Source organism: Cynocephalus volans, chromosome 17 (assembly GCF_027409185.1).
Source record: "Cynocephalus volans isolate mCynVol1 chromosome 17, mCynVol1.pri, whole genome shotgun sequence".
NCBI classification, from domain to species: domain Eukaryota; kingdom Metazoa; phylum Chordata; class Mammalia; order Dermoptera; family Cynocephalidae; genus Cynocephalus; species Cynocephalus volans.
Window position 1 is genome coordinate 12408292 of NC_084476.1, and position 27573 is coordinate 12435864.

General features: G+C 52.5%; 1 protein-coding gene across 1 annotated transcript; it reads right to left on the reverse strand.

Moving 5' to 3' along the window:
• Window positions 1-444: 444 nt before the first annotated feature.
• OLFML2A (olfactomedin like 2A) lies at window positions 445-25732 on the reverse strand. The gene is made up of 8 exons (XM_063082463.1): window positions 25625-25732; window positions 16886-17149; window positions 11919-12026; window positions 8371-8580; window positions 6242-6491; window positions 4174-4413; window positions 2555-2740; window positions 445-1189 (listed from the first exon to the last, which is right to left on the reverse strand). Exons 1-8 carry the CDS (start codon window positions 25730-25732, stop codon window positions 585-587), a joined length of 1971 nt encoding a protein of 656 aa, XP_062938533.1. The 3' UTR covers window positions 445-584.
• Window positions 25733-27573: the final 1841 nt, after the last annotated feature.

Below are 27573 nucleotides of genomic sequence, written 5' to 3' on the forward strand. Positions count from 1 at the left end.
AGGGGCCAGGTGATGGTAGAGCTTTGGAATGTGGCCGGACAGCGGGTGGGGTGGGCTAGGGGGGCTGGCCAAAGGCAAGAAGCAGGACAGAGGGCCCAAAGTCCAGGGCCACCAACAGCTCAGCCAGAACAGGGGCCTGCGGTGGCAGGCAGAGCCAGGGCCTCCACCCAATGCGAATGGAGCAATGCCAGAGGCCTGGGGTTTTGAGCAGCCCTGGGAAGGGAGAAAGAGTTCAGAGAACACAGGAGACGAGGGGAGGCGGAGAGGGCTACAGGTGGGGAGAGCAGGGTGACATCTCTTTAGCTGTCACATGGGCTTCGTGACCTCTACCACCAAGGAAGGTGCTGGAGGATTGAATGGTAACTGCAGGTACAGGGCTTGGTGCAGAGCTCTGCAAGTGGACGCAAGCCTTACCCATGGCTACTACGAAAGCCCTACCCCGGCTACGACCCCAAGCCTAGCACCCAGCACCTATTAAATATTTGCTGGCCCCCAATAAATATCTGCTGAGTGAATGGGTTGCAGGAGTTGCTATGGGGAGCCCCCTCCATTGCTGCCCCTCTCCTGTGAGTGCAGGTCCCTGCTCAGACCACAAAGTGGAGGGTGTAGGTGAGCTGGTGGCCATTGTCCCAGGCGTATAGCACCCGCTCCTTGGGGTTGTAGTCGATCTGGGTGGTGTAGGCATACTCGTTGCGGAAGGGCAGCTGGGGGCGAGCGTCAGTGCCCGTATGCGTGTCGAAGGCATAGGCGACCTGGCCATCGTGCTGGTTGTAGGTGTCCACGGCGTACAGGATGCCACACACCAGGAAGCAGTTCCCATAGGAGTTCCGTCGCAGCCGCGTCTTCCACGTGGTCTCCCGGTGCACGGAGAGGTCGCCCGGGTCCAGGCGGCTCAGCACGATCACCTCGGGCTGGGCCTCGTCACGGTCGTCCACAGCGGGGTAGATGACCCACAGGCCACTCTCGTCCACGGCGAAGTCAATGTCCGAGTGGCCGCGCCACTTCCAGGGTGTGGTGTCCTCGTACACCACGTCGGGCAGCAGCGCCCAGGAGGCCACGAAGCGCTGCCTCAGGTCGTACTTGATGATGTTCTTGGTGAAGGCGCGGTTGTAGTAGAAGGCGCCCTGGTACACCACGTGGCCCGTGCCGATCCAGTTGTAGGGCAGCTTGTACATGTTACTCCAGCGACCTGCATGTGGAGGACAGAGGGTCACACCAGAGCCACCTGAACAATCCCCAGCCCACCCCACAAGCCACTGTGACCACCAACCAAGGGCTCTTGAGTGGCCCAGAAAGCAACTGACCCCGAGTTTATAGGATGTGCCTGGAGCTGGGCCAATCATCTTATCACATCACAGCAGTCTCGTGAGGGACATACTGTCATCATCCCATTTGCCTAGTAGGTAACAGGCTCAGAGGGTTCAAGGTCACCCAGTCATGGGATGGTACAGCTAGGATTTAGGCGCAGGGTGATGCCAGCCCCTGTGCGTTGTCTCAGGGCCTTTCCCATGCTGTTCCTTCTGTCTGGACTGCCATTTCCTGTCCGATCTGCTTGGGGAATGCGTGCTTTATCTTTCAGAGCCCTCAGCCAATGTTAGCTCTTCCAGGAAGACTTCCCTGACCTGCCCAGGCTGAGTGAGGGGCCTCTCCTCTAGCCTCCCATGTCCCTTTGTCTTGGCACTTATCACTGGCTTCCTCCACCAGCCTGTGAGCTGCAGAACACTCTGTGACTCCATGGCTCTCAGGTCCCTCATGAGGCTCACGAGGTCTGCCCCAGCCTCCTCCCTCACTATCCCCCACCCCCTTGCCACTGGGCTTCCTCTCATTGCCAGGCCTTTGCACGTGCTGGGCCTTCTGCCTGGAACACCCTTCCCTCTCCCTTCTGTATGGCTCCCTCCAGGGCTCAGCTCAGCGTCACCTCCCCTGGGAAGTCTTCTCTGATCTCCACGCTGGGTTCCCACAGCCCCCTGAGCTCTCCCTCGAATGCTGTACTGAAATTGTCTCTTTAGGCCTCTGCCTCCCACACCAGACTGGATTTCTGGAGGGACAGAATGACCCCTGTCCCCCATGCCCAGGACCTGATAACCAAAGTTCTGCCCTTTTCTGTGCTCACAGCCCTATCCTGGCCCCTGCCCAGACCTGCAGCTCCTCTAAGTCCTGGGGCCGTCTCACCTGTAAAATAGGTGATAACCCCCACCTCATGGAGTTATGAAGATACCATGAGCTGACGTGCATGGGATGAAGAGCACACAGTAAGCACTTAACAAGTGGAAACTCAGTGCTGTTCCCCTTGATGGTAAGTTACATTCGTGAGGGCAGGCCCACGTCCATCTTGTTTGCCATTGCATTCCAGTTGCTGACATGGTGCTAGCCCACAGGGGGTGCCATGGGGTCTGGCTGGATCCCCAGCCCAGCGCCCCCACACTCTCTTCCTTGGGGTGGCTGGCAATCTGGAGTTAGGCCAGGCTGGACCACAGGCAACCACAAAGTCTCCATGGAGACCCCTCCTTGGGCTGCCACACCCTGTCCCCTTCCCATCTCTCGGGTCCCTGACCTTGCTTGAAGTTTTCCAGGTTGCGGAACTCCACCAGGCTGTTTCCATAGTAATAGTTGGTGACATAGATTCTGTCGTCCCGAGCTGCAGGGTCCTTCATCCAGGCCCCCTCGTGGCGCCCGTAGCTGTGGTGCTTCACGGGGGGGTCCACGGCCCGGAGGGTGCCCTCGCAGCTCTCCCCTCTGCCTGTGGGGAGCAAGGGGCACAGCATTTGGTACACAGACCTCCAGGCCCTGAGCCAGAGCAACGGTCCTGGGAACGTTATCTGGGTGTAACTCAAATCGCTCCTGATATGCTGTTTCTGGCCTTCCCCCTCCTTTCCTCATGATCAAAGCAGTGCCTGATCGTTACAGAAAACATGGAACATTTGGAAAAGGAGAACGGAGGAAATAAAAATTATTCAAAATTCCATTAGCCTTTATATATGGAATCTAAAAGAAACTAATAGAAGCAGAGATTAGAATAGTGGTTACAGGGGCTGGGGGGATTCGGGAAATGTTGGCCGAAGGATTCAAAATTTCAGTTAGACAGCAGCAAGAAGTTCAATATATTGTGTCCTTGAAAACTGCTAAGAGAGTAGAGTTGAAGTGTTCTCACCACAGAAGATAAGTGTGTGAGGTAATACCTGTGCTAACTGGCTTGACTCAGCCACTCCGCAATGTACACTTCTATCAAAACATCATGTTGTACACCATAAATGCAAACAAGTTTTATGTCACTTAAAAAAATAAAAAACATAAAATACTAAAAAGAACCTTAAAAAATTCCTTTATCCAAAGAAATTTTTAAACATGTTTTACTTGTACTTCCTTCTTTTTTTCTTTGCATGTACAGTTATGCAGACATACTTTAAAAAACTGTGATTCTTCTGAATATAGTTTTATATATCCTGTTTTCTCCCTCCTCTGAGCAATTTGTCACATCATTAAATTGCCTTTTAATGATGTGATTTCAAGGTTCTGCCAGGCCACCAGACAGCTGTGCCTTTTGATTTATTTAACCAGTCCCCCCAGTGTCAGCCGTTGAGGTTATTTCCAATTTTCGGACATTAGAAATAGTGCTGTAATGAAAACACTGACACCGCAGCTGTTGTCCATGGCGCTGGTGGAACCTTCAGGAAAGATTCCTAGAAGTGGGATACACTCGGACCCAAGCAGGGAATGGTCTGAAGGCCTGTTATCACAGACAGTCAAGACACCTTCCGGAAGGATGAGGTCGGTGATATATAAATAAGGAAGATTTCTACCATGAGGCACAAGTCAGAACTATAAATGTGGACATAAAAGCAGGGCAAAGACTGGACATAGGAAATAAAGAAATAAAAATAATTGCTGGATTTGATGATGGGATTCTAGGTGACATTTTAAGAAGAATTTGTTGGAAATACACCTGTTTTACAACCACTTTAAATGCCGGCAACCTTTTTCTATAAAGGGTCCGATAGCAAATATTTTAGGCTTTGCAGACCACACACTTCTGTCCCATAGTCTCTTCTTCTCTTTTTTCTAACAACACTTTAAAAATGTTTGTACATTCTTAGCTTGAGAGCCACACAGAAGCAGCCGTGGGCTGGATCTGGCCATAGCTATAATTTGCTGATGCCTGTGAGGCATACTCACCTTGGCTGGGGACTTCTGGATGTGACGGTGGCTCGGTGGGCAGGGGACTGGTGGTGGGAGTCACAGTGGTAGTGGTGATGGTGGTGGCAGGGTCCAAGGTGGGGGTGGCAGGGGCCAAGTCCGCTCCCTCTGAGGACCCGGGCCCAGCCTCATCCTGCTCCGCCGAGTTGGGCTCGGGTGGCCTGTCCTCTACCTTGGATGGTGGCTGCTCCAGCCAGGAAGTGCCCTTGAGGGCATTGTCTGTAGAGAGAAGACCCTGAGCTCACACCCAGCAGCAAGTGCTGCTACCTAGGACCTCCCCAGGCCCACTGGCTCCCAGCCGTAGGGGAGAGAAGAGGGAGGCCTCCTCAGGGTCTCCCGCACCCCGAAGGAGTGAAGCCCTCAAAGTTGGAGGCAGGCAGCACTTCGTGGTCAGCAGATGAGCTCCAAGCCCAGTTCTGCCACTCCCCGGCTGGGTGGCTGTGGGCAAGTCTCCCTGCCTGGGTGGGCCTCAGCTTCTACCTCTGTGAAACGAGGGTACAAGGCCCATCAATTAGGCCATTGTGTTGATTGAAGGAAAATGTACATAAAACATTTGCACAGATCCTGGTGAATGTGAGGTGCCAAGCGTGAGACCTCTTTCCATCCTAAGTGTCAAGCACTTTGTACCAACGCTCCCATTTCCCAGATTCAGTTCCAGAAGGCAGAAGCCCCTGCTACCATCTTACAGACTTTCTTCTATTCCTCTCCCTTGGAAAATGCAGTTGCTGCCGGGATAAAATGCAACAGCATGTGTGAAAGTACTCAGAAAACTGTGACACCAATGACAAAGGAAGGGTGCTGTTGCTACTATGAAGGTTTGGCCCCCGGGGGACCACCTGGTTGGCTGGTGGAGGGACACAGAGACCCCTTGACTTGAGGACAATGACCTGACTTCTTCCTTTTCTCTCCTTGTGGGGCTTCCTCTTTGCTCAGGAGTTTAGCTGGGCCCTGCTGTGGGATAGCCCTGGAGCCTGGACCCTAGGAGGGATGGGGAAAGTCCCTCTGGTCAGGGCGGCCACAGAGGGGCCTGGCCAGCACTGGGGCTTGTTCCCACGGACCTTGCTGGCAGAGTCAGATGCCTGCAGCTGTTCTTGGGCAGTGCCCAGCCAGGGGTCAGAGACTCTGTGCTGTGGCCAGGCTGAGCTGGCAGGGCTCAGGGTCAGCAGCTGGCACCAAGGACTAGGGGAAGAGGCCCCCAAGAGGCCAAGAAACAAGGCGATTCTTGAAAGAGACTGGTCCCTAACTGTTCCACCTCCCTGTCCTGGACATGAGCTGCGCAGAGGGCTTCACTGGAGGAGGTGGTCAGCAGGACCCAGGAGTGGGGGAGTAGGTTTGAGACCCCTCTCAGGGACATCAGAGGACAGCAGGCATCTGGGGAGGGTTTCAGGGGGAGTCAGGAGCCACAATTAGTGGGAACAGCTCAGAGATTTGGGGACTCTTGCAACTTTTGTCTCTTGTTCCTCGGTTAATTACTTTGTTGTCCCTCACTGTGATCCACCAGGGAGCTGCGGAAAAATACGAGAGTCCCTGGGCTCTTCTTTGGGGATATAGGGAGTGAGACAAGCTGGAGCAGCCAGTCTGGAAATGACAGGTGCCCCAAAGGCTCCATGTCACCTCCCAGGGGCCCTGTGTTCTCCCATCCCCATCTGTGGCAGCTGCCTGGTCTAGGGTGTTTTTCCCACTAACCTCCTGGCTCCATAGGGGCAGGGACTGTGTCTACATCATTCTCCCTCCCCTGGTACATAGTGGACCTTCAGCAAATCTTTGAATGAATCCAGAAAAGCCCAGTGAGGGGGGAGACAGCTTTAAGTACTGGAAAGAAACTGGAACGAGCGGCTCCTCATGTTGGATCATTTCATCCCCAAGAACCCCCATAAGGAGGGTGTTATCCCTGCTGTATGGGTGAGTGAAGGCTGCTCAACAGGTAATCAATCAGTAGAGCTGAAGTCTGGGGTCATCTGACTGCAGAGAAGATGAGGGGATGCCTGGGGCCGGCCATCCATCAGCAAGCCCCTCTCCCCAAGGTTCCCATTCCCCCCCAACTCACCAGCCACGGCCGCAGTCGCCTCCTGCCTGCCCGCCTTGTAGTAGGTGAAACCCCGGATCACGCCCTGCTGCTGGGCCAGGGCCCGGGGCTTGGCTGTGGGCTGGGGGAATCTGCCCTTGGTGCTCTCCCTCCTCAGCTTCTCCACCTTCAGCAGCTTCTCCTTAGGAGGTTTTGGTAGACCCCTGTCTACAAAGCTCTTCTGCATGCCGCCATATTTGTTGGTATCCTTGCCTTTCCCACTAGCGGTGTCCTGGGAGAGAAAGGAAGTCTTGGACTTTTGGATGGTAGAAGGGATGTTGTGGGGGGTCACGGAGGCTCAGCACGTGGGGCTGGAAGTGGTCCTGTTGCTCCAAGCCCAATATCCCTCGTGCTCATGAAGCCACAGCTTTTCTTACCCTCCCATAATGGCTACATCCATGACTGGTTGGCCTCAGTTTCCCCACTCAGCTCTTTAGCTCCATTGCAGGCTTGAAGCTTGTCTGATAGATTAGGTTCCTGTCCCATTTCCCAACTCTGGTTCACTCCTCCTGGACATAGACTAGACTGGTCAGCCCCCTGGGGAGGCAGCTCGCCCACCTGCTCAGCTTCCCAGCCTTTCTCTCACTCATTGGTCTTGATACTTGGGCAGGGGAGAGGTTCTTGGGCCTCTAGGCAGGGTGACCAACTCATCCCAGTGTGCCCAGAACTCTCCCAATTTTAGCACTGAAAGTCCTGTACCCTGGGAAATCTTCAGTCTCGTGCAAACTGGGACGGTTGGTCACGCTACTCCTAGGCCATGCAGTTTCTAACATTTTGTGAGTTTTGCTATTTTCACTGCCTATTGAAATGCCTCTGCTGTGGGCTTGGTACAAGGACGTACGGCATGTGACGTCACCCATTGTTAGGCAGAGGCTCCGGCAGATAAAGCAAGTACAGTTTCTAGCTGTCTTCTGTGCCATTGCCAAACAGGATTCATTCAAGCCTGCAGAACTGGCAGCAGCATGAGCAGGAAGCCAGCTCCGGCCCAAGCCACCAGGCTTCCTCCATGCTTTATCAGCATCTAGGCGGTCCCAGTCGCAGACACAAATGGCCTCATTATCACAAGGTCAGCACAGGAGGTGACAGGTGGAGAGGAAAAGAGGAAGAGTGCGGGCTTGGCAGTCATGAAGACCCACCTGTCAGCCCCAGCTCGGCCACCCTCTCACCACGGGACCTCCCTCCTGTTTCCTCATCTGCCACATGGGCAGGGATCTGTCCTCCTCACCCATGGTTATGGGATGAACTGATGATGTCTATGAGACAGTCAGGTTTAGAGTAGGAATTCCACAAACATCAGTTCTCTTCTGCCTCTCACCAAAAGACGAGGCCACTGTGGACAGTGGTGTGGCTTGTGTCCTGCCCTTGAGTGGCTGGCTGAAGGGGCACAGATGGGGTTGAAGGCTGGTCTGCATGACATTCACCAAGCTGCACGCCCTGGCCTGTCCCTCACAGGAAGGAGCCTTTGTGCAATTAGTTCACCCAAAGGGGTCTCCTCTTTCTAATTTGTCTGCTTAAAGACATAGCCATTTTCGCAAGTCGTCTGCCTAAAGGGAGGGCCTTTTTTGAATTTGCACAAAGGTGTGTTATCTATCACAGTGGCTCTGCCTGGGGACCAAACAGTGCCTCTGCTCATGTTGTGCTCTGGGCTTGAACACAGAATGTCTGGGAGTTTGGTGCAGGAGTTCTCCAGCCCAGGTTGGATTGGATGAACGGGGATTAGTCTGCAGGGGTCCCTGAGGCCCTGCCCAACTGCCCCTGAGCAGGCCTGCCCCAGCCAGGGGCCCAAGCACAGCAGGGGAGGCTTTAGAAGTGTTTTTGCTGCAGCCAGTCTGGTCTCCCAGGGCCACGCAGGCAGGGTCATCTCCACAACCTCACTCCCATGAGTGTGGAAACTTGGGAGGGAGAGGATTGCCAAACAGGTGGCTTAGGGCCCAGCCCCCAGCTCCCTGTGCTGCACAGCAGGTACCTCCTGCTCCCCCACTGCCCTGCCTTGGACTCTCCAGCTGTGCCAGCCTCAGCCTTGTCCTATGGCCCCAACCCCCACCGAGCTGGCGTGCTGTGCTCCCAAGCCCAGCTGCCTCGTGGCCCTGTGATCGGAGTCGGGGCCTCACCTGAGCCCTGCTCCCAGGGCCAGTGGCTGGGGCGGCGGCAGGGGTGGCGGCGCCATCCTTGTGCAGCAGCTGCAGGCCCAGGCTGGACAGCTCCTTCTGGATGCTCATCATGACGGCCGAGTGGTTCTCGTAGTGCCTCAGCTGCTCGCTGAGGTGGCGCACGCTCTCTTTCATCACCTCGTTCTCCCGGCTCAGGTTGGCCTTGATGCTCTGGGGGGTGGGGGGCAGCTTCCTCTGAATCCCGACCCTGGAGGGACACCCTGGCTCCCGCCCTTAGGCCTTGCTGCCCAGTCTCCTGAGCAGGGCCCAGGAGTGCAGGGGCGGAGGTGGCACCAGAGAGCATGGGTGGAACAGAGCTTGCTCTAAGAGACCCTGTCGTAACAGACTTTTTTTATTTAAAAAGGGAATGAATGAAAAAATAGATAATATATGCTCATGGTACTAAATTAAAAATATATACACGGATATTAAAAACATGTCTCCCTCCCACCTTTGTTTCTCAGTGCCAACAACTATTACAGGTTTCTTGTATGTGCTTCTAGAGAGAGTCTGTACAGTTAGAGGGACAAATGCATATATTCATATATATTTGTAACACTTTATCACTTAACCTATTTTGGGGACTGTTCCATATCTGTACATTTAGTGCTCCTGCTCCTTTCAATGGCCACACAGTGTGCCATTGTATGAGCAGGACATAATTTATTTAGCCAGTCCCTTACTGATGGTCACTTAACTTGCTTCCAATCTTTCACTACTTTAAAATTACAGTTGTCTCTCAGTGTCTGTGGGCGATTGGTTCCAGGACCTCCCATGGAGACCGAAATCCACAGATGTTCAAATCCTTGATATAAAATGATGTAGTATTTGCATGTAACCTCTGCACATCCTCCCATATATTTTAAATCATCTCTAAATTACTTATAATACCTAATACAATGCAAGTGCTATGTAAATAGTTGTTATATTGTATTGCTTAGGGACCGATGATAAGAAAAAAGTCTGCATGTGTTCAGTACAGATGCATGATTTTTTTCCCAATGTTTTCAATCTGTGATTGGTTGAATCCATGGATGTGGGACCCACTGATAGGAAGGGCTGATTGTATGATTTAATTTCATAATACATAAATACATAAATTCCTTCTTTTTATAAAATACTCAAACAGTCTAGACAGAGTGACACTCTTTGGGGTTTGGCTGTGGGTGAGCCTCTGGTCCCTCCTAGTCTTGGACTTCTGCCCTGGGCCATGTGGCCCGGATCTCTGCCTTCACTCCCTCCTAGTCTTGATCCCTTGCAACTCCTCATCTCCCTCTTGTTGGGGGCTCTGGCTCCCTGTCTAGCTTCAGCAGCTCCCACCCCTTAAATTTACTTCTGGTTCTGAATCCTGTTGCTCAAAACATGGTGCTCTTTGCTCTGTGAATCCCCCTTCCCTAGGGCTCCCCTTTTCTGGGCTGTGGCCTAGGTTGGCCTTGTCTACTCTGCAGGACTCAGGGAACCCTAGTGGCCTGGCAGGTATCAGTTCCAGGGCCCCAAAGCCCCAGCAGGTCTCGGGTACATGTGGGATTCCTTCGTCTGAGTCTGCTTCTCAACTGAAGCAGGAGAGACTGGCGTCAGATACAGGAAACACCACCTTGCTGAGAAGCGGTGGAGCATCGGAATTGAGTTCAGAATTTCATTCATAGAAATTGTTACAGAGAAGAAGATAATCTAAAAGTGATTTATGTCCAGGCAGCCCTGGGTGACTCAGATTCACGGATGAAGAGGCAACAGACAGGAGTCAGACACCCCTGGATTCCAATCCTTGCTCTCCCCTTCCTGTCTGGGTAACCCTGGACTAATGACTACCTCTCTGAGCCTCAGTTTCCTTGCCTGTAAAATGGGATCTTCATCATAAAAAAAAAAACTACATTGCAGGGTCACTGCAAGGACCAGAAAAGCTAAGGAACATGAAAGTACATTTTAAATTAGATACCTGGGAAGATGGAAGTCAGAGTGTGTAAGGCAGATTTTCTCAACCTCAGCACTACTGACATTTATAGCACTACTGACATTTGCCAGACAGTTGCTTGTTGTTGGGGACTGTCCTGTACATTGCTGGGTGTTTAGCAGCATCTCCGGCCTCTACCCACTAGAACCCAGTAGCATCCACCCTATCTCCCGCCCAAGCTATGACAAACAAAAATAAACAAAAATGTCTCCAGATGTTGCCAACTGTCCCCTGTGGGGGGACGGGGGGTGCAAAATAACGCCTGGATGGGAACCACTGGTGTAAGAAAAGAGAGCAGAGGGAAGCTGGGACCCCAAATTGCTGCCTGAGGCCCTGGGAGGCTTTTTACCTTTGTCAGAGGGGGCAGCTCCTCCCAAGAGAGGCTGTTCTCTCTAACTCCTACCAGGGTTATCACTTAGTAAACCATGCTTTAATGGAAGCAAAGCACAGATAATGCAAAACAGAAGATAATTAAAAAATCATTTGTCTGTGGCTGCGGAAATCATTTTTGATTTGTTCCAGCCCAGCAAATGTACCCTCCAGATCATGTGATTCAGAGTTATATGAAATGAGTTACTATTTCCTGAGATTACAAAAGGAAAGGTCAAAGGAGGATAACTTCAGAACCAGCAAGAGAGAGGAAAGCCTGGCACATACTAGGTGCACAGGAAATACTGGTGCACAGAAGAAATTCGTCAAATGTCAGCTTTCTTCCATGCTGGCATGGGCTTGGCCAATAGCAGGTACTCACCAAACACTCTGAATAGTGAAAGCCACCATGACCCTAACTTTGGGTTTAGTAAGGGGTTAATCTCCCACCCTGGGGCACAGGATACCCAGGTGCCCCCTCCCTCTCTAAAGGAAACTGGGAAAGGAAGCCCCCACGCCCACTCCTGGCAGCTGCACGTCCCCAGACTCCCAGACTCGGCAGAGGCCGGATGCAGGAAACAGGCGGAGGCCAGGCTGTGCCAGTAGAGATGAAAACCTTGAATCTGCAGCCTAGACCCCCAAGCTCTCCTAACTCTGTCCCTGTCCCTAGGGGGCAGTCCAGGCTGCTGCCTAGCCCTACAGCACATTGACTCTGACCAGGATAGGACATTTGGCACCTCTGCCTCTACTGCAGGTGGGTTCTGGGATAGTCACTACACACCTTATGGGGTTGGCCCCCAGTCGGTGTGGCCAGTCCTGCCATACTGCACCACCCCAGGGACACCACTGACATGGTATCTTATGTGAATAGTGTCCCTACAGTTGTGCAATCTGTGGGCTCTGACCTTGGGGCACTGAAGGCAACTGTGAGTTCCAGCCCCCTCCGCACCCTTTCATTCAACCAGTAGGCGCCTCGGTTCCCCCCACCCGGCCTTCCAACTTCCTGCAGGCCCTCAAGCCACAGTCAGGCATCTTCCCCAAATGCCGCACCTACATCCCCCAACTCCCTGCTGGAGTCCAGCTTCCCAGGGCCATCAGGATCAAGCCAAAAGTGCCCAGGCCCCTTCGGACACTGCCTGGGACCCAAGCACTGCCCCAGCCTGGCCTCTGGCTGGAGTCCTGCCCTTACCTCTTCCAGCGTGTCCATCTGGGAGGCCACCTTGCGGACGTAGGCATGTACTTTCATCAGGTCCATGCTGTACAGGGTGCCCTGCAGGAGATCCACCATAGATTGCAGCTGCCGGGAAAGGGTGAAGGTTTCACAAAGGGCACAGCATGTGGCCAGGCACAGAGGGTGCAAAAGGAGCCCCCTGTGATGAAGAACTCTGGAACCCCAGGGCCTCAGAGTGGCCTGCTGCTACCCTCAGGCTTGGTAGCCCCCATCTGCTAAGAACCACAAGAAAAGCAACAGATTCTATCCTTGGAGTACTCAGCATGGGCCAGGCAATGTGTCGAGGGCTTTAATGAGTTATGTCACCTAATCCTCATAACAACCCACGGGGTGTGAGGTGGACCCTGGAGGAGCTCATCCAGATCCTCTGAGATCCCTCCTACTGCCTCTTGTGGCCATCCCTGGCTTCCATGTGCCTCCATTTTAACAGCCTGTATCTGTGACTCTCTTCAAAAAGTTGCGTTGCCTCCAAAGTGTCACAGAGCGTATGTCCTCCTGGGGCAGCCCTGAGGCAATGACTGGCTGGTGTGGCCATCTAAAAGCCCAGCTCCCCAGCCCCAGTGGAGACAAACTGAGCTGTCACCACCCCCCCACCCCACCAAGAGCTCCCTTGGGAATCAGGCTGAGGCTGGCACTTGGCCTGAGACCACATCCTTAGGCATCCTCTGCCCCCATCCTATGTCTCCCACTTCCCGACCAGTTTCTCTGGCGAGTGCTTTCATAATAAGTCACTTGCATCCAACTAACTGGCTGCAGGGGCTGCTTCTAGTGACCCTGCCTAACACAGGTATGGACAACTTTTATCCTCATTTTATAGACTGGGAAGCTGCAACTCAGAGAGGTGAAACAACTTGCCCAAGGCCACCCAGCTGTTAAATGGTGAAACCAAGAGCAGAACCCAGATTCGCATAAACTCAGACTTCTGTTCTATTAAACTTCCTGCTCCTGTCTTGTGTCTAGATGGGGAAACAGAGGCCAAGAGAGGAGGAGGGGATTGCACAACAGGTCAGTGGCAGGGTCTGGGGCAGATGCAAGTCTCCCTGGCCCAGCCCAGGGCTCTGCCCTGCTGCTGCCACTCCCCATCCCATCCCTGTCATACCACATCAGGATATGACACTCCCTCCAGATGGCCAAGATGCCAGCAAGAGTGTCAGGAAAAGCTTGGCACGAGGGGCCAGTTGGGAAATCAGCCTTCCCTGGCTTCTTGGGGAGGGCAGTTGTCCTGGCCCTACGGAGCCTGCAGCATTTCTCAGGGCCTGTGCCAGCCAGGGCTCCTGTCTGGCCCTGGCCGGCTGTTTCCAGAACAGTTTTACTCCCACTTTCCCAGGGAGTATTCAAACTATTTTAAGCTGGGGAACTTTTCTCCAAGCAGAATTTGATCTCTAAAACCAAAAAAAGAGGGGGCGGGAGGATCTGCTCACAGCAGGGGTAGGGCCCAGAGTTTCCTCTGTCCCCCCACACTTTGCTTTGGCCCTGAGGGGTGGCCTGGTACCCCTAGGGCTCTGTGGATCACAGTTTGGGAACCATGCCTATAGACAATTTTGTGCCTCAATTTCCCTCCCTGTGAAATGGGACAACAGAGCTGTGATGAGCAGTGGCAACGTCTGGACAGAGCTCAGCACAGAGTGGACACACAGCCAGGGCTTCATAAGCACCAGTGCAATGGGCACTACTCCCGGGGCTAGATGGGAAGCCCCCAGCTTCACTCTGCTGCCTCACAGCCTCCAAAACAGGCTGTGACAAGGGTCTCTCCACTCCTGGATGACTTTCTGTGGCTCCCCACTGCCCACATGAGGCTTCTCATCTCGAGTCTGGCATTTGAGCCCTCCATGACATGCCCCTGATGCCCTCTTCGGGCTCAGCAGAACTGCTTGTTACCAGTCTGTGATAAAATAATTACAGAAAATGAGAATATGTTTTTAGCAACTTTTACAGTCACTTGACAGCTATTTTATAACTGTTGACTTTCTTAATAAAACACTGGATTTATATTTTGAGGGTCTATTTTTGCTTCATTTCATTTTTCTAATAATTCATTCGTGTAGTATTTTATGAAAATATAATTCTTGAGGGATTTTTAATTTTTAAAACACTGGTCCTTCACTACAGTTAGTGGAGAAGCACTGTGTTAGAGGAAGCGACAGGTGGCCAGTGGGGCAGGGGCAGAGAGAGGGCGGAAGGCATCCTCCACCAAACCCACGCCCCTGGCTCACATCCAAAATGCCTGCATTTCTTCCCTGCCTGAAGGACTCCAACACACCCCTCAAGGCCCAGCTCCAACGTTACCCCCCTCCTTGGGACTCCCATGGTCCTTGGGACTTCTCTCTGACCCTGTGTGATCAGTGCTAGGATCAGCAGCTGTGACCTCACAAGCCTGTGGACTCCTCAAGGGTCTGGTCCTTTCCAGAAGGAAAGGGAGTGGAGAGATGAGGGGCACACCCCTGCAGCCCACCTGCCCAAGAAAGGGGGCAGGGCAGAGTTCCTGTCTCCTGCACAGAGCCATGCAATTAAGGCCAAATCACAGCTGGTTATTAGCATGAGGGAAAGGGCTGGGGGAGAGACCAGGGGCGGAATACAGGGTAGGTGCTGTGCCCCCGTGGGCTCCCCTTAACCTCTGCCTTTGGGGGATGCGTACAGAGAGCTTCCTGCCGATGGAGGGGGAGCCAAACTGAATGGGAGAAACCCCAGCCCTGTCTCCTACTGCCTCCGCCTCCCTCTCCTCCTGAGGTTCATCGCGTACCTTTCAGATACCCATTCCTGCTCCTGGGTTGTCAATGAGGCAGGTTATACTCTCTTCCTCCTACAGCCCCACCTGCTGAGTCAATCCCACCTTGACCCTATTCCAGTCCTGCATGGCTGAATCAAGACCCCTCCATGGCTGCTGTGTGATGGAAAGGTCTAAGGGATGATGGGCTCCTGGCTGAGAGAGCTGCCTAGTGACCCCTCCGGTGGGCGAGGGGGTGCAGCAGAGAATTGCTGCGTTCAAATCTTTGTACTGCCGCTTTCTTGCTGTGTGATCTTAGGCAAGTCACAACTCCTCTCTAGGCCTCAGATTCCCCCACAATCAAAGCTGGCACCATAAATTCCCTCTCCAGAGGGTTGTAGCAAAATTAAATGAGCTAGCACTTATGAAAGGGCTTTGTATGTCCTCATGTCTAGCTTGCTTACAATTCAGTTATTGAGAAGTCATCTTGAGCAGAAATTGGGTTTGTCCCTGTACCTGAAGACTGGCCTATGGCCTAGGTCCCTAGAGTCTTCAAGGCCCAGGGAGACAGTGTGGTCCAGGGACTGCCAAGTTGTCAAGAACTCACTTGGCCTAAAATTCACCCTCCCTTAATTTTGAGAGTTTTGGCATCTATTCAGGTGTTACAAAAATAAACAAAAGTTAAATTTAAATAAAACATTTTTAGCCAAATGCCAAAAGACAATTCCTCACGGGTCTCTTGCTTTTCTGCATGTCTCGCATGCAGAGGCACTGTCTTTGTTCCTAGCCATCTAGCTGTATAGTGAGCCCTGGAAGATACAGATAGCATTTCTCTCCAGAGGAAAGGGCAGGAGGCATACTCAGTGCCCAATATAAAAGATACAGATTCTCTAAGGTCAAGGATCCTCTCTGTAACACACACCACTGTGTATGCAGGTGTTATCTGGCCCTCACTGCACCACCCCATGGGAATTGGAGCTGGGAGAACAAGTGTAAGAAAATGTCGATTTGCTGTGAGTAACAAAGTCCTTTGTCTTTGACCCAGGAGGCTTGTGTCTTCTGCCAGCATCCATGAAACTGGCAGGCTATCTTGTTAGCTCGCAAGTAGGGTAACATGTCAGACCTTTCACAGTTTTTGGCACCTAACAGGCAAAACAAACACATGTTTGGAAGATCTTATAAATGAAAAATGTACTTTCAAAGACATCAAATAAACTGGTCCTTTACAAAAAGAAAGACACGAGAGCAAGGTGGTTTAGAACACTTGCTTTGGACACAGCAGACCTGGGTTCACATCCCAGCCCTACCAGGCCCACTTCACCTAGATGAGCATGGTACGAATGGCACAAAGGTGCCAGGTTGGCTGTGGGGACTGAGATCTAACCCACATGTGCCTAACCAAGCCAGGGATTCTGGTGTTGGGCCCTGGCACAGAACTGTGTCCCTTAGGGCCGGCCTGTGGCTCACTCGGGAGAGTGCGGTGCTGATAACACCAAGGCCCCGGGTTCGGATCCCATATACGGATGGCCGGTTCGCTCACTGGCTGAGCGTGGTGCTGACAACACCAAGTCAAGGGTTAAGATCCCCTTACCGGTCATCTTTAAAAAAAAAAAAAAAAAAAAAAGAACTGTGTCCCTTAGAGATGGTGCTACTTTGTAGTCTGTCTATGGGGGAGCTTTTTCTAATTCACACAAAAGTATGATATAGACTTGAGGCTGCTTGTCATTATGTGAGCACGTTACCTAACTCCTCTAAACCTGAGTTTTCTCACTTATAAAGCGAGGATAATGATTCCATATTTCACAGAATGGTTTAACGATTCAGAGAAATAATGTATAAAAGGAGCTTAGCACAGCATCTGGCAGGCAGGTAGTGCTTGAACACAGGACACGATGTTACTACATTAAAAACAATAAAATGCCACACAATTTAAAATACAGACAGGTGCTGACAGATGAATTGGTTTGGGTAAAATACAGGACACTGGAATAGACATCAAGGGGCTATATTGAGTAAAGTAGCCAAAGAATCCTGACTCTGTCATTTACTGGCTGAATGATATTGAGTAAGAAGTGGCTTCCCCTCTAGGAGCCTCAGTTTCCTCATCTGAGAAATGGGGTGGTAACAGCACCTGCTTCCGAGTGTGGGCTTTTCTCTGGAAAGTCAGCCCGGCACCAGCCCATAACAGGAACCCGTTCGGCCCCCACCCCACCCAGTCTACCTTGAGGAGCTCAGGCGCCTGCTTTTTGAGTTTCTCCATCTTCCACTCGTTCTCACAGGGGTTGAGCGAAGAGGGTGGCGCCGTGCAGGAGCAGCGGCAGTCGGTCCCCGAGCTCAGGGTCTCCACCGTGTAGAAGTCCTCCACCCGCGCCCGCCCGCTGCGCACCCGGCTGCACGCATCCTTGCTCAGGGGTCGCATGATGCACTTGCAGCGGCAGTCGGAGCCCTCCGAGGTCATCCGTACCTGGTCCGTGTCGCCAAACATCTGCAGGGATGGGTGGGGGAGAGGGGCTCCAGTGAGTTGAGGCCAGTGCTTTGGGGGCGGGGAGTAGGTAGCAGAATCCAGCCTGGCAGGAGTGGGGTTGGGGGACAGTTAAGGGTGGTGGAGAAGGGAGCAGCCTTTAAAGGGAAATAGAGGCTGTATAATAACAACAACAATTAAAATATTAATGGCCGTGGCTGTCTGGTTAACTCAGTTGGTTAGAGCGCAGCCTTACAACACCAAGGTTATGGGTTTGGGTCCTGGAACCAGCCAGCCACCAAAAAATAAAAGCCCTTTAAAATATTAATGGCTGCTGTGGAAAAGTTTGGCGTTTCCTCAATAAATTAAACATAGAGTTACCATATGATCCAGTAATTCTACTCCTGGGTATATACCCAAGAGAACTGAAATTGTACATGAATGTTCATAGCAGTACTAGTCACATTAAGCCATAATGTGGACACAACCCAAATGCCCATCAACTGAATAAACCAAATGTATAGAAACGATGGAATATTATTCAGCCATAAAAAGGAATGGAGCACTGATTCAGGCTACAACATGTTTGAGTCCTGAACACGTGCTAAGTAAAAGAAGCCAGACACTGAAGGCTACATAATGGTATGATCCCATTTATATAAAATATCCAGAACAGGCAAATCCACAGAGACAGAAAGCAGATTTGTGGTTGCTGGGACTTAGAGGGAGGAAGAAATGGGGAGTGACTGCTTAATGGGTACAAGGTGTCCTTTTGGGTTGATGAAAATGTTCTAGAACTAGATAGTGGTGATGGTTGCACAACACTGTGAATGTACCAAATGCCTCTGAATTGTACACTTTAAAATGATAATTTTTGTTATATGTATTTTACCACAGTAATAGAAAATATGAATGCAGATCTTTTACTGAGCACTTACTATATCTAGGTTTCACATGTATTACGCCCTTTAATAATACCTGGGGGGGGCGGGTACTGTTACCTGCAAAGTCCTGACCATGGCGTTCAAGACCTGTGTGAGCTGACACTCTCCCTCTAACCTGCTCCTCTTACTGCCCTTCCCTTCTGATGGCTCACTCCACTCCAGCCTCAGGACCTCTGCATGTGATGCCCTCACTTTGATATTCCCTTGGCTTATTCCTTCAAGTCACTTAGTTCTCTGTTTGCATGTCACCTCCTCCAAGAAGCCTTCCTTGACCACTTACCTCATGTTAATCTCTACCCCATATTTAGTGGCTTTGTTTTTCTATATTGCAGTTACCACCTGAATTTTTTTTTTTTTTTTTTGTCTTTTTTGTGACCAGCCGCATTGCGCTCACCCAGTGAGCGCACCGGCCATCCCTGTATAGTATAGGATCCGAACCCGCGGTGGGAGCGCTGCTGTGCTCCCAGCGCTGCACTCTCCTGAGTGCGCCACGGGATCGGCCCACCACCGGAAATATTATATCTGTATTTGCTTATTTTCTGTCTCTCCTTCTCCATTATAGGCACTATTAAAGGCAGGCATTTTGTCTAGTTCCCTCCTATATCCCCAGAACAGTGCCTGCCTGGCCTATAATAGTGCTCTGTAAATATCTGTTGGGAAAATGAGCTTGCATTTTGCAGACAGGCTACAGCACAGGGTTAAGAACATGTCTGGAGCCTGGATGAGACTGTGGGAAACTCAACCTTTTTGTGCCTCTGTTTCCTCATCTGTAAAATAGGCTCCTGCTTCATGGGGTTATGAGAACTAAATGAGTTAATATAGGTAAATAACAGGGCCTAGCACGCGTTGAGTGTGTCTTAAGTGTGGGCCGTTACTAATGCAAATAAAGAAACAGGCTCCAAGAGGTGAAGTCACATGCTCAAGCTCACACAACTTCAAAGCAGAACATCTGGCTTTGAACCTGGCTCCAGAAGACAATCACTGCTCTATGCTACTTCTCCTACAGACCTGCTCCACCACACCCTTTGTGACCTTAAACAGATTAACCTCTCTGAGCCTCCTTCCCTCAACGGTAAGATGAATGATTCTCCATACCCAGCCTCCTCATACTGAGGATCAAATGAGATAACACGATCTGGGATTAGTAGTTTCCCTCCCCTCCCCTCTTCCCCTTCAATCCCATCCTGGGATGCCACACGCCCAGCATCCAGGTGTGGTCGTTGGTCACTGGAGGCAGCAGGACTTTGTGCCCACAGGAATCAGCTCAGTAAGATCAATAGCAGGGCTAGGCTTGGTCACCACCTCCAGCCTGCCTTGCCCTGACATGCCTATTGGGCATTGGGAGCCCCAGACAGCTTCTACCCTGGCTGGCTGAGCCAGCCCACACTGAGCTCCAGACCCTTGGCACATACTATTCACGGCTCAATCAACAAACACACCAGGCTCACAGCTACTCAGCTCTCACCAAAGCCACCGGGACCCAGGTGAGTTCACGGCTCCTTTGGACTTTCTGTCTAGCTCAGTGCCTATAAGAGTATCCCAGGGCCCTCTAGGGAAGGGCCTTAAGCACTCCATGTCTGCTCTAAGCCCTCAAACACCTGCTTGAGCCCCTGGCCTCTGCTGGGCCCTTGTGACAGTTGGGGTTCCAGAAGAAATAGATCAAGGTGTATTCTTGACCTTTTCAGCCATGGGAGGAGCTGGTATAGTGAGCTCTGAGAGCATAGAGAAGACCATTCGGAGAAGGGTGGCCTTGGAGGACATCTTTAAGGTGGAGGCCATTCCAGGGAGAGCAAATCAATAAGCAAGAGCCTGGTTCTCTGGGGGGCCTAGAGTCAGTTCACTCTGCCTGGTGCTTCTGAGGGCCTGGGGTAGCAGGCAGTGTGACTGGGGTCTTGGAGGGTCCTGAAAGCTGGCTGAGGATTTTGCCTTCTTCCTGAAAATGCTGGGGAGTCATGGAAGGGTTTTAAGCAGGGGAGAGGGCTGGCTCGTTAGCTCATTTGGTTAGAGCACAGCCTTGTAACACCAAGGTCATGAGTTTGGATCCCTGTACCAGCCAGATGCCAAAAAAAAAAAAAGAAAGAAAGAAAGAAAAAAGACAACAAGTAGGGGATAACCACGGTCGCATCTATGTCACAGGAAGCTCACTTGGGCTGCTGCTGGACAGATGGCAGATGGAGGCAGCAAGACTATGGCCCAGAGTCCCAGGAGGACACACTTACTGAGCACTCACTGAGTGCTGGGGAAGTGGGGGGCAGTGGTTAGGGACACAGCCATGGCCACCTATAGCTGTGTGCTCTTGGGTGGATTACTTAAACTCTCTGTGCCTCAGCTTCCTCATCTGTACAATGAGGGTACTACTAGTGCCTACCCAAAAAAGGACTGTGTGAGGACTGAGAGATGGAATACCAGTAAAATGCTCAGGAGCACACTGAGTATTGTGTATCTTATAGCTGGTATTATTATTGTCAGTAATCCTGAAAGGGGTTTAGCTGTCTCTCCATGTGGATGCATTGATCGATATTCTTAGCAGCGTCCTGCAGACGAGGAAACTAAGCTCTGGAGCCATCAGATGACTTTTTCAAGGGAGGAACCCAGGTTGGCTGGACTTCCAGTCCTCTGCTTTTTCTGCAGCCTGTGGAGGGGGCAGGGGAAAATGGGAGGTGAGGCGGATGGGGAAGGGGGTTCTCTGGGTGGAAGCTCTGTCCTGGGCTCTCTGTGGGTGAGGTGTACTCTGGGCCCTGTGGGCCAATTCTCCCCTGCCTGTGAACACTGACAGCCAGGCTTGGGTCCTGCACATGCCTTAGGCCTCTGCTAGCGTCCTAACTCTGCCTTCCCTTTGGGACTCCTGGGCCCCTTCCCAATGCTGCTGGGACCCCTTGCCAGCCCCACCCACTCCCCCACGTGGGGTCAAGAGCCCAGTGGGTAGATATAGGTGTGTTCTGTGAGGCCAGGCCAGAGAGGCCTCCTGGGGACCCACCCATACTCACAACACCCGCCCCTGCCAGCAGCAGCCTCCACATCAGATCGCGACATTCCTTCCCTCCTCAGATGAGGTGTTACCTCCTGATGGGGGCAGCCAAGGCCCTGAGACAGTCAGGAGTCCGGGTTCTCCATTCTGTGACTGCTACGTCCTGTGGTGCTTGACTGGATGCAGCAGAGCACCATGGTGAAGAGCCAGACCCGGGCTCAAATCCCAGCTCCCACACCTCCTCCCTGCGTGGCTTCGAACCCTCTGGGCCTCAGCTTCCTCTTCTGTACGATGGGGAGAACAACGTGTTGTGAGTCCGTACATGCAGCAGAGCAGTTGGCCTGGAGCCTGGCACAGATAAATGCTGTCTAAGTGGCACTTGCTATTAAAATCGCTACTGATGACCCCCTTCACATCTGCTCATCATTTTCTACCTCTCTTTGCTCTCATTACAACCCCATCTTAGAGAGGAGAAAGCTGAGCATCAGAGAAGACTCGGGGCTTGCCCAGGGTCACACAGCATAGCCGGACTCCAAACTTTGGTTTACATGTTGTCCCACCCATGACCACCCATGGCCACCAGGAAAGGGTTTCTCCACCAACAAATGAGCTGAGACAGATGGGTCTGCAGAGAACGGAGCTTTGGGGAATACAGGACCTGGGGCTCCCCCTGGGCCTGGCCCATCCAGTCCTCGGTATGAAGGCTAGAGTTGCTGCCAAGCAGGAAAGTCCCTGCCTCTGCTCCCCATCTCTCCCTGTAGCCATGCTCAGCACACACTGCTGCCAAAGCCCCCAGAAGTGTGGGTGGTGGTTTGTGATTAAAAAGGTCCCTAGGTATTTGCAAGGAGATCCTGCAATGAGATGGCAAGAGGGTGTACTTGAGATTTTTCTGGAGAGATGATAAATCTGGCCAGAATAGGGGGGAGGGAGTTCAAGCTGTAACATGTTCTAGTAACTGAAAAGGTTGAAATTGTGTCATCTTGAGGTTGGGTCTGCCCTCTTCTCTCATGGCCAGCCCAGCCTCACCATGAGGTGGTTTCCACACTGCCAGATGGACACTTCCCCCTGGATGCCCATAGGCACCCCAAACCCAATCCATCTAAGACTGGACCTAGCACCTTCTCCCAAACCTGGGCCCACCTACTCTCCTCTCCAACCCAGATCTCTAAGTCTCCTTCTTACCCTGAATAACTTGTCAACATCATGTTCTGGTTCTTCTTCCTATAAAGCTCCTACCTCTGTCCCCTGCTCTCCACTCCTTGCCACAGCCCGAGTTCAGGCCGCGTTAACTGCTGTGTGGACAATACAGCAGCTTCTTCTCTACCAGATTAATCTTCCAAAAGCTCCTCTTTGATGATCTATGTTATTCTCTTGCTCCACAAACCTCCATAGCTCCTTATCACCTCCAGAAGTTCTCGACTGGTGGACATTACCTGGGCGGCACTTGGAAAATGCAGACACCTAGCCCTACTCCATGCCCCACAATTCAGACTCTTTCAGGCTCCCCAGTCCATTTAGATGCTCCCTAAAGACCGAGAATCTCCAAATTCAATCCAGGCGTCTCCAAACTCTTCAAGTTCCCTTTGTCTGGGGTATTTGAACAGCCCCAACCTGACTTTTTTTTTTTTTTTTTTTTTGGTGGCCTGTATGGATCCAAACTCTGACCTTGGTGTTATAACACTGTACTCTAACCAATTGAGCTAAGTGACTAGCCCTCAAATCTGACTCTTTTGAACCTCAGTGTTCAAGTCTGTCCAATAGGGAGGGACCACAGAAACCTTGAGTGTTGGCAGGAGGGTTGTGTAAGATTCTAGATGTAAGTGCTGGGCATGGGGCTTGGCATATAGGATGCTCCTCAAGGCTTTGTCCTGGATGCCCCAGCCAAAGGGAGTGTTGGGGTAAGACCTTCCCTGCAGAGAGACCTGGTGGGGCCTGGCCTGGCCTCACATTCTTTGTGCACAGAAGGAGAACTCCATCACTACGCAGCCCTTGCCTGCTCTGGAGCCTGTTTCCAATTACACCCACAGGCATAAACTCCCAGAGCAGAGGCACAGCAACACCTAAGCGCCGGGACATGGACAGGCCTGGCCTGGAACATCTGATCCAGCCAGGACACCAATACCTGCCTGCTCCAGTCCCTTCTTCTCCCTTGGCCCGGTTCCCACAGGTCTTGGCCTGGCTCCCACAGGTCTTGGCCTTTCCTCTGTCCTCAGGCCCCTGAACAGCACTGGCCAAAACCCCCCCTTCCCACCCCTGGATGCATAGAGAAAGTGAGGCACCAGCAGCCTTTTTCACAGATGGGGAAACTGAGGTATAGATGGGGAATTCTCAGCTATATTTCAAGAACACAAAGCAAAAAGTAGGTTCTCAGAGGTTTCTGGTACCATGCCCTAGTGTCATATGGTTACCTGTCTGACCATCCCAACCTCCAAGCTGGGCAGCCCTTCAGAAATACCAGGGAAGCTGTGAGCTCCCCCTCCTACCCCCCGCCTGGACAAAACGCTTCCTTAGATGGAAACTTCAAATCCTGTTTAGGAGAGACCTTGCTATAAACATGAAATTAAAACACGTTGAACAAGGAGCTGGCTGAGGAGACCAAAGAAGTTCTGTGGCAAGTCCTGGGGGTGAGCTGCCCCTGTATCCTTGAATGTATCTGGTAGTAGGGAGATTGGACCTCCCAGGAACAGGAAGCCTGAGGAGGGGCCAAGTTAACCCTTCAGGCCCTAGATTGACTTCAAGCTCCAGGCTGGTCCTTGGAAGGGCTCATCCCCAACCCCCGGAAAATTAGGACAAGCTTGGAGAGGAAGGAGGGGTTGTTATGGGGGAGGGAGCGGGTGATAATGAAAACAGCCCTCTCTGCAGAGCCAGCAGGAGTCTGGCTGAGCTAAGGAATGCAGAGTAAATTCACCCATCACTTGATTTTTATTTTTCTCAGCTGGCTGAAGTGGTGCGGGGGTGGGAGGAATGGGGGGGGAGGGCTGTGCTAAGTCCCCAGCTGCTTGATCCTCCACACTGTAGGACGTGCCTCCCCACCCCACCAGCCCCAGCTTGTCCTGGGACAACTAAAGGCACACACACCCCCAACCTAGCAAGTGTTTGGCTGATTCACTACATAAACAGGGTGTTGGGTTTTCTTTGTCTTTGCTTTGTTTTGAATGTGAGCCCTCCCCCACAAGCTGTACAGTCCTCTGCACAGCCCAATCTTACAGGATGCCCAAGACCAAATATCCCAGCCAGAGATATGAGAGGCAACAAAGCACTGATCGGGTTATCTGGGTTTTTTTGCTCATCTGTTCTCTCCTTTCTGAGACACATCAGGGCATCCTAGAGGGCCCATATGGAAGAGAGGTTGAGGGAACATTGTTTTTCAGATGGGGGAACTGAAGCCCAGAGACAGGCAGTGACTTACCCATGGTCACAGAAAGAATAATAGAGAAAAGCCAGAACCTAGGTTTTTTGATACACAAGCCATCTGCATCTCTACAGACCCTAGTTTCCCATCTGTAAAGTGGGAATGATACTCACTCCCTCCTTGTCTCCGGAATACATGGTCAGGACTGCACATGGGAGCTTTCCTGCCTAGGCTGAGGGTCTGCTGGTGCCGGATGTTACCATGTGGCTAGTGGCTTCTGCCCTTTACCTGCCCACTGGCAGGGCAGACTCACCTTCCACCAGGAAAGAGCCTGGTGACACATCCAGAGAAGTCCCTCATTCTCTGTGAGCAGAACCCTACCATCCTCACAGGGTCATTTCTAGAACACCCTGAAGGGGTCCCTGTGATAAGATTTCATAATCACAGTATCATTTATTGGGCACCTACTAGGTGCCAGGTGTAGTGCTAAACATTTTACAGGCACGATCTCAATGAATTTAAAGAACATCAACTGCGGGGAGTGGCTACTATTATTCTTCCCATATTTACAGGTGAACAAATGGAAGCTTGGAGAGGTAAAGGCACCAGCTGAGGGATGGGTGTGGGATTTGAAACCAGGTCTGCTTGACACCAGAGCAGATGCTCTTAGCCACAGCAGAGAACAGCTCAGGTCACTTCTGGAGAGTCATAGTCGTCCGGAGGGTGCACAGGATTCCTGGCAAGAGCATCAGAGGCCAGGGGAGTGGCCATCTGAGTTCACTGGGGATGACTCTGGGTCCCCAACACAGCCTGAAAATCTTGGCCCAGGGCCTGCTGCAAACCTGGAAGTCACCGGGTAACAGCTGCCCAGGTGGTCGCCCCCCACGTGGTCAGCCTCCCATGGAAACTGTCAGCCATTCCGGGCTGCCCCTGCCCAGCGCTCCTGGGAATCCCCTCCCTGGGTTTCAGCGGACCTCGGCGCATCGGACAGAGTTCCAGCGCCCCTTCCTCAGGATCCGGGACCCAAGCACCCCTATCATCTCCAGCGCTTCTTCCCCCACGCAGTCCTCTCCCGGGTGCTGGTCCCTGCGGCTTCCGTGCTAAGTCTCGGGTCCGGTCTTCCTCCTACTGGGTCGTCCACTCCGGGCACCCTCCTCGGCCCGCACCCCTCGCCGCAGCGCCCCCTCGCGCCTGACTCCCCACCGAGCTGCGCCGGGTCGGAGAGGCGCGCGTACCTTACTGTCGGCGCGCACCGGGCCGGGCAGCAGCAGCAGCAGCAGCAGCAGCGGCAGCAGGAGCAGGGCCTGCGGCCGGGGCCGGAGCGGGCGGGCAGCCGCGGGCATGGCGCGACCGGCACGGCGGGCACAGTCGGCCGGGCGCGGACGCTGGGAAGCGCTGGCCGCACTGAGAGCACCGCGCCGCCGCCCGCAGCTGCCCGCCTCGTGCCCCCTCCGCAGCCGCCGGGGGCGGAGCCAGGGCGGAGGGGGCACCCCGCCCCCCACCCCCCACCCGGCTCTCCGCCGGGCCTCTCTGCCGCCGCGCCGCTCTCCAAAGGGCATCCCTGCAAGGACTCAGTAAAGGGTCTTGTTCGGAGCCCGCAGGAGCAGCCGGGCCGGCGAGAGGAGCACGGGCTCCTCACACAAACTGAGCTCCTGCTGTCCTGTGAGATGGGGGACCTTGGGCGGGGCCCTTCACCTCTCTGAGGCTTGATGTTCTCATGCGTACAATGGGGAAAATAGTGCTTTTCTTTTGGAGTGGTTGTAAAGTTCGAATGCGCGATGATCCCAGGGCAGGCGAGCCCTTGCGCCCGCGGAGCCGTCCCCTTGCGCTCCCGGAGCCCTGCCCTCTCCAGCCCTCCCGCGGCTCAGCCCCTCTCTCCCGCATCTTCCATTTCCCCTCCCGCCCGGATCCCTCCTGTCAGCTCCCAGCCAAACTCCAGTAGCTCCCACCTTTTGAACTCCCTCCCTCCTCCCCATCCTCCACCAGGGAGCGCCTGATTTCTCTGCTCCCCAGGCAGCAAAACTTTCCGAAAGAAAATGCATGGACGCCCACTCCCCAGATTCCCCTCCCGTTCTCTCGCTCCAGGAGTCTTTGGCCTCCCTACTCCACCGAGAGGCCTTTTTGAGGTCCCCGCCCGAGACCCCCCTGAAACCAAATCGAAGGCGGTGCCTCTCCACCCTCCCCGAATCCACGGCTCTTGGTCACGCCTCCTTCTCAAACCCTCTCCTCCCTCGGTTTCCCTCTGAACTTCCCTGGCACTTCACCTAGGGCGCTCTCCCAGGGTTCTTTGCAGGCCCTTCCTCCTCTGCGCATCTATGGGGCCGGACCCCCTTCCCCTCTCTCTCCACACTGTCACTGTAGGTGACTCCTCCCCACAGCCCAAGAGTCCCACTGGTATATGTTTACCTGGCTTGTAAATTTCAACTGCACAAAAAGGAACTTGTATTTGTGCCCTAAATGTTGCCACCCTCACTCCTATCGTGCCCCTCAAATACTTCCCCCTTAAGAACTGCCCCCTGCCCCCCTTTCCTTCATAGAATTGATCACCGAATGGAACTTTTTGTTGGCATTGTGTAGAGCACGCCTTCCCTTGTGGAGAGAAATAAGACCACCAGTGCAGCATATACTTTGTTTCCCCCCCAGGAGCAGCCAGCTCAGTTATTCTCAAAATGTGGTCCTTCTACCCCCGCCCCCAGCATCACCTGGGAACTTGTTAGAAATGCAAATTCTCAGGTCCCACCACAGACCTACTGAATCAGAAATTCTGGGGAACCGGCCCCAGCAATCTGTATTTTAACAAGACCTCTAGAGGATTTAAGGTTTGAGAACCACTGACCTAGCACAAGGTCTAGTGCCCCAAAACTTTCAGCTGAATTAAAGTATCATACATGTGGTAAATGTTCAGTACTAATAAGCTTCTTTCAGAACTAGGGATCCCCTGGGGAGGTATCAAAATCAGGGCTAGGTTATTGTGAAAAATAAATATTGTGTATGTTCTTATGTACATAGACTATCTCTGAAAGGACAGACAATAAACCAGATGGTGGTTATCTCTAAGGAGGGGATCCAGCAGGCAGGAATTGGAGTAAGAATTTCCACTGAATACTTTTTTGCATCTTGTGTATTTTGTAATGTGCATCCTATCAACTCAAAAAATAGACAAAATGTACTTAAAACTAATGGA

Coding starts and splice junctions, on each gene's coding strand:
- OLFML2A (XM_063082463.1), bottom strand. CDS start 25,732: ATGCCCGCGGCTGCCCGCCCGCTCCGGCCCCGGCCGCAGGCCCTGCTC. Junction 2,741..4,173: donor TCCAGAAGTCCCCAGCCAAG/GTGAGTATGCCT, acceptor TGCTCCCCACAG/GCAGAGGGGAGAGCTGCGAG. Junction 1,190..2,554: donor CCTGGAAAACTTCAAGCAAG/GTCAGGGACCCG, acceptor CTCCACATGCAG/GTCGCTGGAGTAACATGTAC.